The sequence below is a fragment of the Bombina bombina genome, chromosome 7 (genome assembly GCF_027579735.1).
Source record: "Bombina bombina isolate aBomBom1 chromosome 7, aBomBom1.pri, whole genome shotgun sequence".
NCBI lineage: Eukaryota > Metazoa > Chordata > Amphibia > Anura > Bombinatoridae > Bombina > Bombina bombina.
In genome coordinates, this window is record NC_069505.1 from 52,276,249 (window position 1) to 52,297,522 (window position 21,274).

General features: G+C 43.2%; 1 protein-coding gene across 2 annotated transcripts in view; it reads right to left on the reverse strand.

The window, feature by feature from the left end:
* FRMD8 (FERM domain containing 8) overlaps nt 1-21,274 on the reverse strand; it is a 164,151-nt gene that overhangs the window by 131,485 nt on the left and 11,392 nt on the right. Inside the window, exons 2-3 of one of the 2 annotated variants that reach the window (XM_053720100.1) lie at nt 19,298-19,379; nt 17,029-17,196 (exon numbers count right to left, since the gene is read on the reverse strand). In XM_053720100.1, the coding sequence (XP_053576075.1) occupies nt 17,029-17,196; nt 19,298-19,379 (250 nt within the window). Of the gene's footprint in view, nt 1-17,028; nt 17,197-19,291; nt 19,380-21,274 lie in introns of both variants that reach the window. The other variant, XM_053720099.1, reaches the window with a different exon arrangement.

The window sequence follows — 21,274 nt, forward strand, 5'->3', positions numbered from 1 at the left end:
ACTTATCCAAAAGGCTTCAATAGCAGCACAGAGATATTTCATCTACTGTGAAAACTACCAAGATAGCCTGTTACGGTTACCCTTAGTCTCGCTGAGAGATGGACCGCTTAGTAGCCTGGATTCCTATTGCTGAAGAGGGGAGAAACTGCTTTCCATAGTATTCTATATGAGTCTCGCAAATGTAGAATAATCCCCCTTAGCTGTAGTACAGCTAGGATACCCTTCTGCCCACAAAAACGAGTCAACGCTGCGATTGAGGGACAACCAAGAACTGAGGACTGGGATGCCCAGCCTGCTTTTTATTTAGGTTACATGCACACAGGGCACTCCCAGGGGGGGAAGCATAAAATCCCCCATCACACATTTAGACAAAGCCCTTGGACAGGCCACCGCAGATAACAAGTACACACAAGAAAACAATTGAGTCCTTCTTATCACCTAGCAGTGAATGCTTATCACAAACTTAATTACAGTACACAATATGCTAGGAAACCTGCCTCAGAAAATAGTTTTCTCAAAACTGAACAGAGTTAACCCTTTATGAAATGATACTTGTTACAGTTTTCTTGGAGCCCTTCTTAGGCGCTGGCTTGGCTGGTTCAGGCATTGCTGCTGGGAAATAAGTTTCTTCACAACAAAATAACTAATGCTTCTGTAACAGTGCTCCCTTTCTGTGGAACACTCTGGCAGACACGGTCTGACCCCTTTTCGGGGCAGACTAAGGCTGTCCAGACCGCTGGTTATGCGGGGCTGAGGTCGGTTTGTCTGGACAACCCGTCGGCGTTGCCATTCTGTTTCCCAGGTCTGTAAGTAATGGTGAAATTGAAGGGTTGCAACGATAAACTCCAACGTAATAGCCTGCCATTATCTCCAGAGACCCGGTTCAGCCACACCAACGGGTTATGGTCGGTGACCAGAGTGAACTCCTGCCCATATAAATAGGGAGTCAATTTCTTTAATGCCCACACCAAAGCCAAACACTCCTTTTCGACCGCTGCATAGCTGACTTCGCGGGGCAGGAGCTTCCGGCTGATGTAGGCAACTGGATGCTCCCCTCCATCTTCGCCTACTTGGCTGAGGACGGCTCCCAGCCCGAACATGGAAGCATCTGTGTGGACGATAAAACGTTTGTTAAGGGCTGGAGCCGCCAAGACAGGAGCGTTAATTAGAGCATTTTTGAGAGCCTGGAAAGCCGTTTCACAGTGGGGAGACCACAGGACCTGTCGAGGTAAGTTCTTCTTGGTCAAGTCAGTCAGGGGTTTGGCAAGTGTGCTGTAGTCTGGTACGAACCGTCTATAGTACCCTGCCGTGCCCAGGAAGGCTAGGACCTGAGTCTTAGTGATGGGGGTGGGCCAATTGGCGACAGCTTCTATCTTGGCCGGCTCTGGTCGCTGCTTTCCACACCCCACCCGGTGACCCAGGTACTGTACCTCGGCCATCCCAAAGTGGCATTTTTCTGGCTTCAGAGTCAGGCCAGCAGCCCGGATCTGATCCAGAACCATTCCTATGTGAGCTAAGTGGTCCTCCCATGACTCACTGTGGATCGCTATGTCGTCCAGGTAGGCGCAAGCAAAACTCTGGAAGCCATCCAGGAGCCTATCCACCAAGCGCTGGAATGTAGCTGGGGCATTCTTCATCCCAAACGGCATTACCCTAAACTGATATAAGCCGAATGGGGTGACGAATGCCGACTTGGGGATAGCCTCCGGGGCCAGGGGAATCTGCCAGTAACCTTTGCAGAGGTCAATAGTGGTCAGGTAATTTCCCCTGGCTATACGATCGAGTAGCTCGTCTACCCTGGGCATAGGGTAAGCGTCCGTCACGGTCTTTTCATTGAGCCTCCGATAGTCTACGCAGAACCGGGTGGTCCCATCTTTCTTGGGCACCAAGACAACTGGGGAGGCCCAGGGACTATCGGAGGGCTCAATTACCCCGAGTTGGAGCATCTCATCGATCTCCTTCTTCATTCCTATCCTAACTGCTTCGGGGATTCGGTACGGAGCCTGGCGCAAGGGAGCTTGTCCCGGAGTATCTACCTGGTGGGTGGTTAAAGTAGTGTACCCTGGCTTCGGGGAGAAGGTGAGGTGTTTGGACTGTAGGAGTTGGTTGAGCTGCTCCCTTTCAGTGGGGCTAAGTCGGTCTCCTATCTGAACCTGAGCCACTATACCTGTGGGGAGACTCTTTTCTAATAGGTCTGGAATGGGTAGACTGTCGGGGCCTTCCTGAGGGGAACAACATACGGCCGTCACGTTCTCTGGTCGCTCAAAATATTCCTTGAGCATGTTTACATGGAATGTCTTTCTAAGATTGTTGTCGTGGCAGCTAGCTATCACATAAGTGGTGTCTCCCCTTTTCTCTACGATCTGGTAGGGGCCCTGCCAGGACGCCTGCAATTTGTCTGTCTTCACCGGCTTAAGTACTAACACCTTTTGTCCTATGGTAAAGATTCTCTTTCGGGCCCCCCGATCGTACCATACTTTCTGTCTTCTCTGGGCCGACTGGAGATTAGCCCGCACGGATTTGGCTAATTGCTCCATTCGGTCCCTGAGTTCCAGCACGTATGGCACAATGGGGACACCGTCAGTCTCCATCTCTCCCTCCCAGTGCTCCCGGATCAGGTTTAGGGGTCCCCGTACCTTTCTTCCGTAGAGCAACTCGAAGGGAGAGAACCCTGTCGTTTCCTGGGGCACCTCCCGATAAGCAAAAAGGAGGTGCGGCAGGAAGCGTTCCCAGTCTCGGTATTCCTGAGTGAACGTCTTGAGCATTTGCTTGAGGGTCCCATTGAACCTCTCACACAGCCCGTTCGTCTGGGGGTGGTATGGGGAGCTTAGGAGGGACTTAATTTTGCAAACCTGCCAGAGTTGTTGGGTCAATTCAGCCGTAAATTGGGTGCCTCGGTCGGATAGGATTTCTTTTGGAAATCCTACCCGGGAGAACACCTGTACTAGTGCATTCGCTACCGTATCCGCTTGTATGTTGGATAGGGCGACAGCCTCTGGGTACCTGGTAGCGTAGTCCACTACGGTAAGAATGTAGCGCTTACCGGAGGGACTAGGGGTAGCCAGTGGTCCCACTAGGTCAATAGCAACCCGGCTGAAGGGTTCCTCTACAATGGGCATATTTACTAGATGGGCTTTAGGGTGATCGCCTCGCCTTCCTACTCGTTGACACACATCGCAGGTGTTACAGTAAGTTCTAACGTCGGCGTGTACCCCTGGCCAAAAGAACGTGTGAGTAATGCGGTGTAGGGTACGGGTTACAGCTAGGTGGCCTGCTAAGGGGATGTCATGGCCTATCTTGAGGATTTCTTGACGGTATTTGTGGGGCACTACCAGCTGTCGCCTACGCTGTCCCCTTTTCTCTGTCCAGCGGTATAGTTTCCCTTTTTCCCATAAGAATGTTTCATTATCTGCCCCGCCCCCTCCGGTCTCTGCTCGTTCCCGGTACTTTTGTAAGGTCGGGTCAGTCTTAGACTCTGTCTCGAAAGCATCTGGGGTGTCCCAGGGTATGGGGCCTAACATGTCAGGCAATGTCGGGGTAGGTCTTACCTGTGTCTCCCGCACTGGTGAGAGTTCTCGCTCCGTCCGGGCTTGGGCCCGTGTAGTCACTGGGTCCGCCTCGTTGTTGCATACTGGAGCATAGGCAGAAGTCATGGGGCCCAAATCATTGCCCAGTAGTACTTCGGCAGGTAAATTATCCATTATGCCCACGTTCACAGCCCCCTTTCCCGCTCCCCAATCAAGATGCACTTTAGCTGTTGGAATTTTGTACACATCCCCCCCCGCCACTCTAACGGCCACAGTCTGTCCAGATCGCTTGTGCTCCGGCACCAAATGACTCTGTACCAGCGTGATAGTAGCCCCTGTGTCTCTCAATCCCTCGGTAGATCGCCCCTCGAGCCATACCTTCTGCCGATGGTGCTGGCGGTTATCTGAGGCAGCATATACAGGGTCCGCCTCGTGAAGCGGCCCCAAATATTCCTCCATAGGGGCCTCTTGGTTAACACAGAGGGTCCGGGCCGGACGATATGCCCCAGAGGGGTAATTGTAATTCCTGGGTGTCTGGTGCGTATTAAGGGGGCAGCTAGCCATGAAATGCCCTGGTTGCTTGCATCGGTGGCAAGTCGGTCTGGGACGCTCAGAGCTGTTATTGGGTGGTCCTGAGTGTCGGGCGGGCCCTGCGGGCACCGGGGCTCGGAATTCAGCACGAGGGGGTGCACGGTAAACCTCTCTGGGTTCGTGAAGACGGGAGTCATAATGTTCATCGGCCAATTTGGCTGCTTCTTCTAAGGTAGAAGGTCGCCTGTCTCGCAGCCATTCCTTCCCTTGCTGTTCCATGCCATTATAAAAATGTTCTAAGAGAAACAATTGTAAAATTTCCTCACCAGTCACCGCTTTACTTCCGCTCATCCAGTGATTTGCCGCTCTCCGCATTCGGTGCGCCCATTCCATATGGGTATCGTTAGGCTTCTTTTTCGTGCCCCGAAACTGTCGGCGATACGCGTCCGGAGTTACTGCGTACCGTCGCAACAGTGTCTCCTTAACTAGCTCATACTGTGTCACTTCCTCAGCACCCAGAGTACGAAAGGCTTCCAGGGCTCGCCCGGATAGTTTCCCAGACAATATCGTGGGCCACTCCCTGTTGGGAATCTGGTGCAGGGCACATTGCCTTTCGAAGTCCGCCAAATATTCATCAATCCCTGTCTCGCTCTCTAGGAAGGGTCGAAATGCCGCATAGGGTATCTTGGGCCTCCCAGCATTTTCGACAGGGATGATTACCTGCGGGGCTTCAGCATTGCGGTGTGCGTTCGCTAGGTTGAGTTCGTGGGCTCGAGTCTCTCGTATATCCTTGTCCGCTTCCGCCATCAACTGCTGTACCAATTCCATGGAGGGGTTCGGCCCGTACAGTGAGAGCCTCTCCCGAACAATCCTGGTTTTTTCGTCACTAATCGTGGTCGGTGTTTCCGCCATTGTGAAGCTCTGATCCAGTTCGGTCAATTCTGCGATCAGCTCTCTCCTCGGCCGGTTGCTGGCGTACCCCTCTCTGCTTTCAAGTAAATCCTTTAGGGTTGTACGCTTCAATTTTTCGTAAGCGCTCTCCATCCGTTCTGTACCTCTCCTAGGAAATCCAGGAAAAATCCCACCGCTGCCGCCAAATGTTACGGTTACCCTTAGTCTCGCTGAGAGATGGACCGCTTAGTAGCCTGGATTCCTATTGCTGAAGAGGGGAGAAACTGCTTTCCATAGTATTCTATATGAGTCTCGCAAATGTAGAATAATCCCCCTTAGCTGTAGTACAGCTAGGATACCCTTCTGCCCACAAAAACGAGTCAACGCTGCGATTGAGGGACAACCAAGAACTGAGGACTGGGATGCCCAGCCTGCTTTTTATTTAGGTTACATGCACACAGGGCACTCCCAGGGGGGGAAGCATAAAATCCCCCATCACACATTTAGACAAAGCCCTTGGACAGGCCACCGCAGATAACAAGTACACACAAGAAAACAATTGAGTCCTTCTTATCACCTAGCAGTGAATGCTTATCACAAACTTAATTACAGTACACAATATGCTAGGAAACCTGCCTCAGAAAATAGTTTTCTCAAAACTGAACAGAGTTAACCCTTTATGAAATGATACTTGTTACAGTTTTCTTGGAGCCCTTCTTAGGCGCTGGCTTGGCTGGTTCAGGCATTGCTGCTGGGAAATAAGTTTCTTCACAACAAAATAACTAATGCTTCTGTAACATAGCCTTACATTAAAATCCCTTTCGCTATAGTATTCCTAGAGTCATTAATCACTCAGTACCACCTCTGACTGGATAATAAAGGAATCTTGACTGAAGTGGATCTCTCTGAGATGGATAACATTCATATATCCTAACCTCAAATCATATCCATACCCAAGTTATATTTATGAGTCACCAATAGAAAACCACTATGGTATAATAAAGGAAGCATATGTACGCGTATATACAGATACACAAGGATTATTAACATACCAATATAGGAATGTATATGGGTATTAAGATAAGTTAAAAACTTTTCTTCACTTCTTTAACATTTTTAAATTTCTCTAGATCTTATATAATTGTGGAGTTTCCATTTGATGATATCGTAGATTTATCATATAAGGTATATTTTTTTTCTGTATTTTTTCTGTATCATTTAGATTATTACTATTTGTCATAGGATATGTATAATAAGATACCAACTAGTCGGTTTTTTATGTATCTATGTAAATATGTAGTATTTCAAAGTCTTATTAAACCATGTATTTGTTTTCTGAACTAGTTTTTATAAATATATGTTCTAGTTATTATATAAACCTATTAGCCACTAGTTCCGTATGAACTTTGTATCATCATATCATTTCATTATCTTACACACCTATATATCCACTTGAACCCGAGTCTTTAATACCACAATTACCATCAAATATCCCTTCACCATGCAACATTTACCGCCAAATTCTGTTCACTCTAAGTGAAACACACCTCCCACTCTCTGCGCCTGTCCGGAAGTGAACGCACAGCATACAGCGTCACTTCCGGTCACAGTACATCATCGCAGGAGTAGTGGCAGATGCCTAGAAGAGGAAGTAATCGGTACTAACAATAGTACATCAGGTGAAATCACACCACCGTAAGTAGGTAAATCCCTAAAAGCGGAATTAACAGTTTAGCGCATCCGGAGCCACAGAGCCTGTAGTTTTTACACAGGTTTCCGTATACGGGTTCCAACTGATGTTTTTGGCGCAAATTTTATGGCGCCACTTTGTAAGCTTCGGATTGGGCCATATTATCCATTTAAGGTACGATTACTGAATAGCCGATACCAGTCTTGAAAAAGGTCCCCAGGGACCGAAACGCGTTGACTATACTGGTATTACGGCTCAGGTTCATTTGTTAAGTTGAATACCTATATTATCCATATATAGTAGCATTATTGCACTATGTCTATTTCTATTCTTTTTTAGGACATCATAAAGGTTTTTACTACTGGATTTTCTACACGTCATCTACTATTATTCACATAAATGTTAATCATCCACTATTATTCTCAAAAAAATGTTAATAATATGGATTAATTCTTCTAAGAAGAGGAACACTTACTCCCACTATCACTATATGGGTCATCGTATGGGACATCACATTTAGGAATACAACACAAATTGTACAGCAATTTATTTTTATTTCTATATTTAATTTAATTTTCATTTTTATTTTTCAGCTTTAGGTGTACACCTTATTTTTCTATATAGTTATTTATATTTTTGACCAATTTTTGTATTTTCACTTTCAATTTTTGCACTACTTTTTTGGTCATTTTTTTCCACGTTTTTCACTTTTGTTCACATTTTTTCAATATAAGCATCTATATATTTTTATACATTTTTTTTGTTTGGATTTTTTATTGCATTTAAACCACTCATCACGGATCTGTCTTACCCAAGTTCACGGAAATATTAGCCATCTGTAACCTTCAATCTGAACTAGAGCTGCGCATCTTCACTTGTCTCACGATTCGATTCGATTACGATTATCATCGTAACGATTCGATACGATTCGATTCTACGATGCATCGCGATGCATCACGATTACTGCCTATGATTTTCATGATCTTGTTCTATTCCATATTTAATATATATATATATATATATATATATATATATATATATATATATATATATATATATATATATATATATATACACACACACTTATATATATATATATATATATATATATATATATATATACACATACACACATTTATTTATATATATATAGAGAGAGAGAGAGATCTATACATACACACACTATATATATATATATATATATATATATATATATTATATATATATATATATAGTGTGTGTGTGTATATATAATAATCTTTTAAACAACTGTGTAAGATGGAAGAGCACTTATAAACATAATGCTACAATATGCACAGATATGTATGTGTAGATTTATTTTACAAAGGAAAACCAGCAGCAGTGTACTCACTCAAACATTCTCACGGAGTACATGCAGACATCTGAAACCTGACCCAGAGAGCATTACCAATAGACCTCCTCTCACATGTTCCGGTCAGGAATTTTTATGACACCTATCCTAAAGAGCCGACAGCAGCCTCATGTAAACAGTGAATCTTTTCTTGTATTATAGATTCACTGTTTACTGTTGCGGTCTCTGCTGCATGTTTCCTCTCTGTCAGACCCCTAGCCCAAAGGAGCATTTGAGGGTTGCTGTAAAACTTTTGACTTGCTGTATCTAATAGCAACCCTCAAATGCTCCTTTGGGCTAGGGGTCTGACAGAGAGGAAACATGCAGCAGAGACCGCAACAGTAAACAGTGAATCTATAATACAAGAAAAGATTCACTGTTTACATGAGGCTGCTGTCGGCTCTTTAGGATAGGTGTCATAAAAATTCCTGACCGGAACATGTGAGAGGAGGTCTATTGGTAATGCTCTCTGGGTCAGGTATCTGCGCAGTGTGCACAGGAAGTCCTGATGTGGTGTAGCTGGGGGCTGTAACCAGATTAATCCTGACACAAATGCTGTCGGCTCGTCTGCTATGTGAGAGAGGCGGGGTCACGTGACGTTGCGCGATGATGTCACCCCTGAATCGATTCTGATCTGCACTGCATCGATGCAGCATCGTTAACAGGCTGCATCGCGATGCATCGCAGAATCGATTATTTTAGGCACCCCTAATCTGAACTGTATAGACCTTTAGACTTTTCAATATTGTCCATTGAGGACACTTATTGGGACGATTTAGTCCGGACCAATCGCTACTTTCTCATACAATAGGAACCTTATACATATTCCTATCCAATCAGCCATTGTTTTTAGCATGATGTTTTAGCTTGATGCATTTAGCCCATGATGTTTTAGTTTGATGCATTAGCCCTTTGATGCATTAGCTATATATGATCTTTTTAACCAACTGATCTCTTTGATATAGAGCTTTATACGATTTTTTTAACATATTTTATGCATTTTTTATTATCTTAACAATTGTTTAGCACAACCAATAAATTGTATTTTATACTACATCTATTGATACATATCTGTTATCCACCACAGCCTTTTCTAGCACCTTTTATCACAACATATCCCACATCTTTAGCAACTTATCTTTGGATTCCACCTTAAGCTATTAACCCCTTTCTAGGGTTACCATAGCGCTCCCTCAAAGCATCCTATTATTTCAGGGTTGCACACAAGCCAGAGGTAGTTGTAAACTTTAAAAAAAAAAAAAAAAAAAAATGTATACAGTCTTGAAAAAGTGAAACGTAAACGTCTGAACGTCCTTTAGGCTAAGAACATAACCATAAAACACAATACCATGTGCAGGCGTTCATCGGAGTAAAGCAGCTGGTGCCGTGTTCAAAGCAACTAATTGCAGACCAACTAATCGATACTAAGATTAGTTGACAACTATTTTCATAATCCATTATTATCGATTATATTGATTAGTTGTTGCAGCTTTAATCCAATCCATGTAAGTTTAATTTTGACACTACTATCCTTAAGTAAAAATTGTGTATTGTCCCAAAATATCTAGAAGGCCAAAAAGCTATCTGGTAGCTGATTTGGGCAATCTGAAGCATTTTGAAAACTTAGGTTACGGATTTTGCTTTTTGGTTTCCCTAGGGATTGTGGAACAAACAATATCAGATGGATTTAATATGCATTTTTGATACAATCAACTAAAGCAGGGATAAGCTGCTCATGTTCCAAGTTTGACACCCAGTACTAGAATGGGGGGGTGACATCTTTTGATGCTACACTTTTCACATTTCTGCCCGTCAGGTTCAGCGCTAAAATATTTGCTTCACTGCATTGACCATAGGCACTGTGCTTTAGAAATAGAGCACCAGATGGTTGGGAAAGCAGAGCAGCTGAATAGCTCAGGTTAAGGTATAACAAAGAAATATCAACACCATGGGTAAGAGATTTAAGACCTCATTTGTATATGGGGATGATAGAAGGGCCTATGCGACCCAGCGTTCCTGCAGAAACTAGATCTGATGTGCCTATGCGACCCAGCGTTCCTGCAGAAACCAGGTCCGACGTGCCTATGTCACACAGCGTTCCTGCAGAAACCAGATCTGACGTGCCTATGTCACACAGCGTTCCTGCAGAAACCAGATCTGACGTGCCTATGCGACACAGGTTTCCTGCAGAAACCAGATCTGACGTGCCTATGCGACACAGGTTTCCTGCAGAAACCAGATCTGACGTGCCTATGTCACACAGCGTTCCTGCAGAAACCAGATCTGTCGTGCCTATGCAACACATCGTTCCTGCAGAAACTAGATCTGATGTGCCTATGCGACCCAGTGTTCCTGCAGAAACCAGATCTGACGTGCCTATGTCACACAGCGTTCCCACAGAAACCAGATCTGACATGCATATGCGACACAGCGTTCCCGCAGAAACCAGATCTGACGTGCCTATGCGACACAGCGTTCCTGCAGAAACCAGATCTGACGTGCCTATGCGACACAGCGTTCCTGCAGAAACCAGATCTGACATGCCTATGCGACACAGCGTTCCTGCAGAAACTAAATCTAATGTGCCTATGTCACACAGCGTTCCTGCAGAAACTAGAACTGAAGTACCTATGTTGGTGAGGTTTGTTCCTCAGTTATTAAATATAATTTTTAAAAACAGTTGGCACACAGCCTCTGTATATGGTTACTTTAGCATTATACACACACACACACAATCCCCAGGTTACGAACAAGATAGGTTCTGTAGGTTTGTTCTTAAGTTGAAATTGTATGCAAGTTGGAACAGGCACTTTTTTTAGGTAAAACTATAGCCAAAACCATTTTTTTAGTTTTGGAAAGCATAAAGAAAATTTATTTTGCTATCTGTGCCCCTGATTAGAAAATTTCACATCACTTTCTGTCCTTGTGACAATTGGATTTTGAGTATTTTGTGTTATGCTGGAAAGAAGGATTGGCAATAAAGATCTATTATATATACATACACACACACACACAAAGGGAGAAGCGCTCTACCAGGAACGAACAGCTCTGTGCTATGGCGAGTTACCACCTAGGAGCAGCCTCTTTTAGACCAGTGTGCTTTTCACAAAGGAAAACTTTCCTGTAGTATATCAGTCTGATCCTGCCAAGTAAGGTCAGTCCAGCCCCGAAATGCAAGGCAATTCTCCTCTGAACAAGGAACACGATAACCCCAGACGATCGTTTCAGCATTTTATGGGCCTCGTCAGTGAGGTGCAGCCACATTCCTCTAAGCACACTAGGGAAGGAGTCCACATCTGGTTCCCCCCCCCCCCCCCCATCACCCTTAGGGAGACCTCCCCAGGGTCATAAAAATTTGCATACGAAGAGAGAAGCGCTCTACCAGGAACGAACAAAAGCTCAGAGGTTTGTTCTATGGCCTCGTCATTGAGGTGCGAAGAAGGGAGGGGCGCACAGAGGATCCGGATCTAAGTGTAGTAAATCAAGATTCCACAAACTATAGCTATAATCACGCCAAATTTGCACTCAGTTGCATTGACCTCAAACTATATGAGGTATGGAAATGGCATGGAGGCTGTTCATAGGTCCGCCTCCTTTTTTTTGTTCCCTCCCGTTAATCCTTCAGTGTACTCTGGAGCTTGGGTATGGTTTTCCCAACAGTAAGGAATTAAGTGGTAGACTCTACCTGCCTTATGGAAAGAAACCAATTTATGCCAGATAAATTCCTTTCTTTTCTGGCAGGGAGAGTCCACGACCCCGCCAGTAAGATATTTTTGTTTGGGCGGCTCCCTTGTTATAATTTCTTCTGGCACCTTTACATCCTGCAAAACCTTTCCCCCAAATGCTGATTCAGCCGAAGCAAACACATCAAACTTGTAAAATTTAGAGAAAGTATGTAAGGAGGACCAGGTAGCCACCTTACAAATCTGCTCTATAGAGGACTCGTTCCTAAAAGCCCAGGAAGAAGCTACTGCTAAAGTGGAATGAGCCATAATCCTCTCAGGAGGCTGTTGTCCCGCTGTCTAATAAGCTAGGTGGATGACACTCCTCAACCAAAAAGGACAAGGAAGACGTAGTGGCCACATCTAGATTGTAAAGCAAACATTCCTTCACAGAGGAGGAAAAATCTCTTGATTAATATTACGATCTGACACCACCTTAGGAAGAAAACCTAACTTAGTACGTAAAACCACCTTATCGGCGTGACAAACAAGGTGGGGGGGGGGGGTCACACTGCAAGGTAGAAATCTCTGAGACTCTGTGAGCAAAGGCAATAGCCAACAGAAACAGAACCTTCGAGGATAACAAATTAATGTAAACATCATGCATTAGCTCAAACGGAGCCTCCTGCAACACACGGAGAACATGGTTGAGACCCCAAAGCGGAGCCACCCTTCTGTACAAAGGCCTGATCATAGTCAGGGCCTTAAATGACTGCACATCCGGATGCTCAGCTAATCTCTTGTGCAGCAACACCGACAGGGCCGATATCTGTCCCTTCAGGGATCTAGAAGATAGACCTTTCCTCCAGTCCATCCTAGAGAAAAGATAAAATTCTGGCAACCTTAACCTTATGCCAAGAAAAACCACGCTCTTCACACCAGTGCAGATAAGTCCGCCACACCTTATGGTAGATGTGTTGAGTAACTGGTTTACAAGCTTGAATCAAAGTGCCAATAACACTTTCAGAGAAACCTCTCTTGGCTAAGACTAAGCGCTCAATCTCCACATAGTCAGCCTCAGAGAATCTAGATTTTGATGTAGAAAAGAACGCTGTAACAGCAGGTTCCTGCGACAGGGTAACCTCCATGGAGGAGATGAGGACATCCCCACCAGATCCACGAACCAAGTCCTTCGCGGCCAGGATGGAGCAATTAGAATCTCTGATGCTTGCTCCTGTTTGATCCGAGCCACCACACGGGGGAGAAGAGGTAATGGAGGAAATAGATATACGAGTCTGAACCTCCAGGGAACCGCTAGAGCATCTATTAGTTCTGCTTGAGGATCCCTCGATCTTGACCCATACCTGGGTAGTTTGGCATTTAGACGGGAGGCCATGAGGTCTATCTCCGGCATCCCCCATCTGGAACACATCTCTGCAAATACCTCAGGGTGGAGAGACCATTCCCCCGGGGTGAAAAGATTGCCTGCTGAGGAAGTCTGCTTCCCAGTTGTCCACACCCGGAATGTGGATTGCTGACAGCATACAGTTGTGGGTCTCCACCCATTCCAGGATCTGAGAAACCTCTCATCGCTAAGGAACTCCTCGTTCCTCCCTGATGGTTGGTGTAGGCTCCTGAGTCCACAGATCCTGTGCCTTCCTGGCACCTCAAACGGCTACCCAGCCAGACAGACTTGCGTCCATATTCACAATCTCCCAGGATGGTCTCAAGAAGCACGTGCCTTAGGACAGGTGATCTTGACAGAGCCACCAAGAGAGCGAATCTCTCGACAGGCTGTCCAGTATTATCTGTTGGAACAGGTCTGAATGGTCTCCGTTCCAATGTCTCCGCATGCATAGTTCTAAGGATGTGAGATGGAATCTGGCAAAGGGAATGATGTCCATACAAGACAACATGAGGCAAATCACCTCCATACACTGGGCCACGGATGGACTTAGGGAGGCCTGGAGGGCAAGGCATGCTGATGTTAGCTTGCAACGTCTCTGATCCGTTAGAAAGATCTTCATGGATACATAGTCTATAACTGTACCCAGGAAATTCGCCCTTGTATTTGGAGTAAGAGAACTCTCTTCCAAGTTTAGTTTCCATCCATGTGACTGAAGAAGACTTAGAAGGAATTCCAAGTGCTCCCTTGCTAGATGAAAAGATAGTGCCTCTACCAAGATATCGTCCAGGTAAGGTGCTACTGCGATACCTCGTGTTCTGGCAAACGCTAAGGGAGCTCCCAGAACCTTCGTAAATATTCTTGGAGCAGTAGCTAAGCCAAATAGAAGTGCTATGAACTGGAAGTGTTGGTCCAGAAATGCAAACCTAAGGAATTGAAAATGTTCCTTGTGTATCTAAATGTGAAGGTATGCATCCTTCAGGTCTATGGTAGTCATAAACTGACCTTCCTTATTGATCTTATTGTCTCCATCTTGAAAGATGGGACTCTTAGAAATTTGTTAAGACACATCAAGTCCAGAATTGGACGAAAAATTCCCTACTTTTTGGGAACCACAAAGAGGTTTGAATAAAACCCCAGACCTCTTTTCTGGTCTTGTAGACAGTCTGTAGAGAAAGAATCAGCGCCTGGGCGGATAGAACTTAAATCCTGTCCGGTATCCCTGAGATACGACCTCCAGGACCCAAGGGTCCTGAACATCCTGAAGCCAAGCATCTGAGAAAAGTGACAATCTGCCCCCACTCAATACGATCCCAGATCGGGGGCCGACCCTTCATGCCGATTTGTTTTCGGCGGGCTTCTTTGTTTGGACTTGTTCCAGGACTGAGCCGGCTTGCAAGTACTCTTGGGCTGGTCAGGGACTGTCGTCCCTTAGGTCTGTTGTTCTTATCCTGTGGTAGGAAGGCTCCTTTCCCCTCCAGAAACCGTGGAAATTGTGGAGTCCAGACCTGGTCCGGATAAGATCTTCCTCTTGAAGGGGAAAGTAACCTGGATTCAGAAGTCATATTCGCAGACCAAGACTACAACCAGAGCTTGGCGGGCTAGAACCGCAAAACCTAAAGCCTTTGCGTTCATGGGTATATTATGGATATTCGCATCACAGATGAAGGAGTTAGCAATATGTCATGCCTTAATTCTCTTCTGAATATAGTCGAGGGGAGATTCCACCTCAATAAGTTCAGATAGAGTTGCACCAGTAGGTAGCTGCTCCAGCCACCGCGGCTACTGCTGCCGCCGGTTGGAATAAAAATCCTGTGTGTTGGAACATTCTCAGGAAAGTTTCTAACTTCTTGTCCATAGGCCCTATAAAGGACAAACTATCCTCAAGGAGGATAGTACTACGCTTAGCTAGCGTTGAAATGGCGCCATCCACCTTAGGGATGGAACCCCACAATTCTATTTAAGAGTCAGGGAACAATTTTTAAAAAAGTTGCCGAGTGAGAAAAGGAAGTTCCGATTATTTCCCATTCGTTACTAATAATGTTCACCATACGAACTGGTATAGGAAAAGTCTGTGGGACCTTCCTGTCTTCGTAGACCCTGCCTAACTTAGGGATCTTAGGTTCCCGAGGTAGCTTAGCCTCTGGAACCTCTAGCGTAGACAGAACCTCCTTTAGTAAAAAAACGCAGATGTTCAATTTTGAATCTAAAGAAGCGTTCCTCCACCGGAGTAGATTTAGTAACAGACGTCTCTGACTCAGAAAGTTCACCCTCTTACGCAACAGAGGTTAACTCATCCTCGGATAGCGGAGACATACAGGCTAGATCCGATAGGAATTTAGATGACTAAGTTGGGAGAACTATGTTTAACCTTTCTCTTACGTTTTCCAGAGATGGATAGGGCACTCAGGGCTGCAGACACCGCCGATCGTAGCGGCGCGGTAAAATCCGCAGGAAAAAGGCCCCCTCCAGATGAAGAATTAGCTGTTCTGCAGGGAACTGCATGTGAAGCGGTTTGAGTAGACAGGGCAGAAATCTCTAGGGTCATAGAATCCTGAGCGGTTGATGGCTTAGGGGGACTAATTGTGCTATTTGTATTGGCAGACTTTGATCCCTTCTTAGACCTTAAAACAGTGCTTAGGCAATTGGAACAAAATTGAGCAGGCGGGCAAACCACAGCCTCCTCACAATATAAACAGGTATTATTCACTACAGAAGGAGTGGAACCCGCTAACGAAGTATCAGAGAGCTTTGGTATGTAATTCCACAGATGGAATAAAAAAACGCTACAAAAACCAAGCGTTTTTAATATAAACAGGCACCTTTACAATCCCAATGGCAGGGACACTCACCACCTCCTAGACCCAGACAAATGATCAGTGAAACTCTCTCAGGAGTGCAGTCTGCAGCAGGATCGCAAGGAAATGAAAGACCGCACCTGGTCACTTTGTGCGCTAGACAGGACTTCCCCTGCTATGCAAAAGAGTGCCAAGCTAATATAAGCTGCGCAACACTCAAAAACTAAAGTGAAACCTGTCTGTTCCAAAGCAAAGGGCACACAGTCTTATGAGCCCAAACCTAATGCAGAACATAAAAATCCCCATAAATGTTCCCAATAATCTCCCTAAGGGAGATATTAACCCTTGATCCTATTGAGGTATAGAAGAGTCACACTGTAACCCTATACAGGAGTCCCTGCTATAACAATAAAAGCAGACTTACCCTCTAGGATCCATGCTGTGGAACAGATATAGCCTCTCAAGTGTGACAGCCTTGTAGCAACGCTCTGACAGGGACCCGAGTGATTAAAAGCAAACAGTGAAACTCGTCAACACTGATTGCTCAGGAGTTGTTAGCTAACAGTCTGGATGGTTTCGCAGAAAAACTTTCCCTGCATCATCAGACTCTAACTTTCATCAATACTCTCTCACTAAGAGGTTTATACGATAACTTGAAACTCCAGTCCTCTCCTGCAGGGAACATACCCATTACAGGACTATCCACATTTTCTGCCACTTCTCTGCCACCTCCTCTAGTGACGAAAGGCAAAGAATTACTGGGAGGATAGGGGAAGTGGGAGGGATATTTAAGCCTTTGGCTGGGGTGTCTTTGCTTCCTCCTGTTGGACAGGTGTTGTATTCCCAACAGTAAGGAATGATTTTGTAGACTCTCCCTGCCTTATGAAAAGAAATTATGTATTTGTACCTATAAAAAATGATCATTTTTCCATGTGTGTCTCAGTGATATTCAGTCAAAAAGAAATATCACTCCATAACATTATTTATTTACATACATACACATATACATACATACCTTGTATATACATACATAGATGTGGACTGCACTCAAGTGGGTGCATATCCCAAGCCACTTACAATACAACAGTCAGCGGTATTTGCAATCAGTGACTCAGGCAGTTAATGGTCACGTAATGAAATAGTGTTCATTACCTAGGAAGGGAGAGACAAGCCACAACGCAAAGACTTCCTGAGCGACATCAGGTAGATGAAGAACAAGACGAATGATCTTGTGCAATTCATGTGCTGTGATGACAGAAAGGCCGTCAACTGTAAGTGGTATCACCTCGTCGTTCACTAGGTAAACAATCACATCCAGAGCTGCAGAGAGAAGAGATGCAGAGTGTAAAATACAAAGTTAATTGTACTTCCCTAAACAATAAACTGCTGTTAAAATTTTTATATATATATATATATATATATATATATATATATATATATATATATATATATATATATATATATATATATATACATACACACACATATACACACACACACACACACACACAAATAAAGGCAATCAGGTAATGACGTACTGTAGGGGGCGCCACTATAATACCAGCTAAAGGAAGATGCACTAGTGTGCAATGTAATGATAACTGTATGTGTGCATATTTGTTCACATGCACTTAAATATATTAATACCCAAAAAATAAAAAATTGGGGACAAAAAATGAATCCAATAGGATTTAAAAAAGATATATTAGTAAATTCAAATAAATGCATTCAAATAAAATAAAGAAATGTGACAAAAATGGGTACAATTAAAGTATATATATTTATGATGTGAGAAAAAGTTATCTGTGGAAATAAAGGTAAATTACTTAAAGGGACAGTAAAGTAAAAAAAAAAAATCTCTCATGTTTTAAATAGGGCATGTAATTTTAAACAACTTTCCAATTTACTTTTATTACCAATTTTGCTTTGTTCTCTTAGTATTCTTAATTGAAAGCTAAATCTAGGAGGTTCATGTGCTAATTTCTTATACCTTGAAGACTTCCTATAATCTGAAAGCATTTTGACAGTTTTTTACCACTAGAGGACTTTAGTTCATGTGTTTCATATAGATAACATTGAGCTCAGGCACGTGAAGCTCCTAGGAGTCAGCACTGATTGGCTAAAAATGCAAGTCTGTCAAAAGAACTGAAATAAGGGGGCAGTTTGCAGAGGCATAGATACAAGGTAATCACAGAGGTAAAAAGTATATTATAACTGTGTTGGTTATGCAAAATTCGGGAATGGGTAATAAAGGGATTATCTACCTTTTTAAACAACAAAAATTCTGGTGTTTACTGTCCCTTTAAATGAATGTCCCAAAAGAGAACGATATGTCCCAAAATAAGTCTCCAAAGCTGGTGGATATGATGATGTTATTAAATTCAATCCAAATGGACACTGAATAAGGTGAAGGCTGCTCCCCTGACAAACCTAATGCTGCAGGTTATCTGTTGAAAATAGAAGCAGAGAGGGGGCGTCTCATAGTGTGATACGAAGAGATTCAATCATGACAAAAATAAGAAAAGAATACATTCACAGGAAATGTTGGCACCCATCCTAGGTCAGGGTGCAAATGGGCAGGCTAACCATCGAAAGCGGTTAGCTCACTGATCACGGGCACTCCGTCGGCTGGTCTCCCACTGGTCTTTTATCCAGGAACAGCTCACCACATCAGGCGTTGTGACCAATTGATTCCGGGAACCGCTCTGGAAACCGCTCTGTGAGGAGCGCTGCAAGACTGCTGGGTAGTCGGCAGTAACTACCCAGCAGTCTTGAAGTGCTCCTCACAGGGAGCCTGCCCATTTGCACCTTGAACTAAGACGGGTGCCAACATATCCTGTGAGTATTCTTTTTGTCATGATTGAATCTCTTCGTATCACACTATGAGGCTCTCTCTATATATATTTTTTTTTTATTTTTTTTAATGGAGTGATATTTCTTTTTGACTGAATATCATTGTAAGAAATATGTTGGGATAAACTCTATTTACACATAAATTTCAGGACTTTGGTATCACCATATTTCACTAAGGTGATAATGGTATCTAATATTTTAGGAGTGTTACCATGTGATTTGGCAATTGTACATTTAATAAATTAGTATTTAACATAGTTAGAATTGTCTCCTCTTTCAGAATCTAGTGGTGAACCTGTGTGCTGGATAAGGTAGTTTTTCAGGCCTACTGGAAGTGATGTCTCTCCTGTTTGTTTTTATTTCCTTCTTTACTACCTCCATGTACCATTTACATGTGATGTATTTTATAGAAGCAGGGAGAGGTTTTAGGTTTAACCCTGGATATACAAGGTTAATGCTGGTATTTTTTTTACAGATATACAGTACATATATTTATGGTGGTCTGAAGAGCAGAGATAAAAAATAAATAAAAGGTTACTAATAATTGGGAACCGATATATACACATACACCTCACTCCAGCTGAAGACACACTGCTTCGCATTAAGTATTCATGCAAACCAATGTTTGGCGACGTTTCACTTCCATCCATCTGAAAAAATAAATAAACAGTGGTTACACAACGTGTCTGCTGTACGAAGCAGCAATCTAAAGCAGGGCTTGACATTTGTTTTCAAATATAGGAGCCAGTAACTTTTGGCCATCCTGCAAACCAAGCTACATTTTAGGTGTGGCAGGTGACAAGTAGGGGGGGGAACACCCATGGGTGTCTTGGGGACTCTTCGATTTAAAGGGACAGTCTACAATAGACTTTTTATGGTTTTAAAAGAAAACCCCTTTATTACCCATTCCCCAATTTATAACAGTTATATTAATATATGTTTTACCTCTGATTACCGTGTATCTAAGCCTCTCCTGACAGCCCCCTGATCACATGACTGTGACTATTTAAAATCTATTGAGTTGCATTTAGTACTGTGTTGTGCTGGCCCTTAAATAACTTCCCGGACGTGAGCACAATGTTATCTATATGGCCCACATGAACTATCAGTCTCCTGTTGTGAAAAGCAAATACAAAAGCATGTGATTAAGAGGCTGTCAATAGAGCCTATGAAACAGGCAGAAATTTAGAGGTTTAAATGCTATAAAGTAGATTAAGCTAACAATGTTGGTTGTGCAAAGATGGAGAATGGGTAGTAAAGGCGTTCTCTATCTTTATAAACAATTTTTGTGTAGACTGTCCCTTTAAATCAGATTTATAGGCATTGTTGCATGAGACGGTCCCAAGACTAAACCCACACATAAACACTTTTATTCGAATTTTATGTACCACTACAAGAATAGCTATAGCTAAATATTGGAAAAGCGAGACACCGACGTGGACAGAGGTCCTTAATAGAATACAGATGGTTTATTCAATGTACGAGACAGCAGCTTATATACAAGACACAGGGCCTACGTTCCAGAAGATCTGGTTTTACTGGATAACTAAAGAGGGTGCAGAAATGAGGTAGGAAGAAAGACAGGGATTCCCTTAGAGGAAGATAGTCGCTGATTTGACACGAGAGATTATTTAATATAAGGAAAATTGATGAGAAAGCTACTAATAGCAATATAAGTGAGATAAAAGGCGTGAGGTACCCGTGACTCCATTAGTTTAGTTTAATTTGTTATGTTATGAGAAATGTTGAGTTTTTGTTTATCTGTCCTAATTAGATTAACGATAAAGCTAAAGTTACATGAATCTGACCCCCCATGATTAGTTACTTCTAACAAAGAGTCATATATCCAAGGATGCATAAAAGAAGTAATGGAAGGAAAAATATGAAAAGGGGAGAAACCTCCACATATACTGAAACAGAGTAGCAGCATAATTTAATGGGAGATATCTTATGGACATGAGGATAAAAATAGATACAGAGGGTTTCATTGGAAACTCTGCTCAAGGAACTGTCTTCAGCTGAGAACCATTCGTACCTTATTATATAAGTATGAGTAAGGTATTCTTTATCATGCATCCGAATGTTTTTCTCTGATTTTTGTTTTTTGTTTTGTTTTGTTTGGTGCTTTTCTTTGTGCTTGCTTAATGTATCCTACATGTAATGTATCTGAAGTGTAATGGGGAGGTTTGTGGTTTAATAAAAAATATTTTATCTAAATCAGATTTATTTTTATTTAAATAGGATTTTATAAAAAAATAAAATGTTCTTTGAGGGGAAAAATAAAATGTTACTATAGTTTTCTTTTTAAGATCCATTATAATACAAAATGCTATTCCCCTGAAATAAGGATTCGTTTTTACATTATATAGCAAGATGCTGCATATTCACAGATGTAATGTTTATATTTTGCTAAATTAATTCCATCAATCCATTCACAATGTCCTGCTCTCCCAGAGGGCTCTGTCAGATTAGTTTTGCCATTTGCTCTATCTAGAAGATATCACATATTCTTGGTTTTGTAGTTCTCACAATTACGAATGTTTGT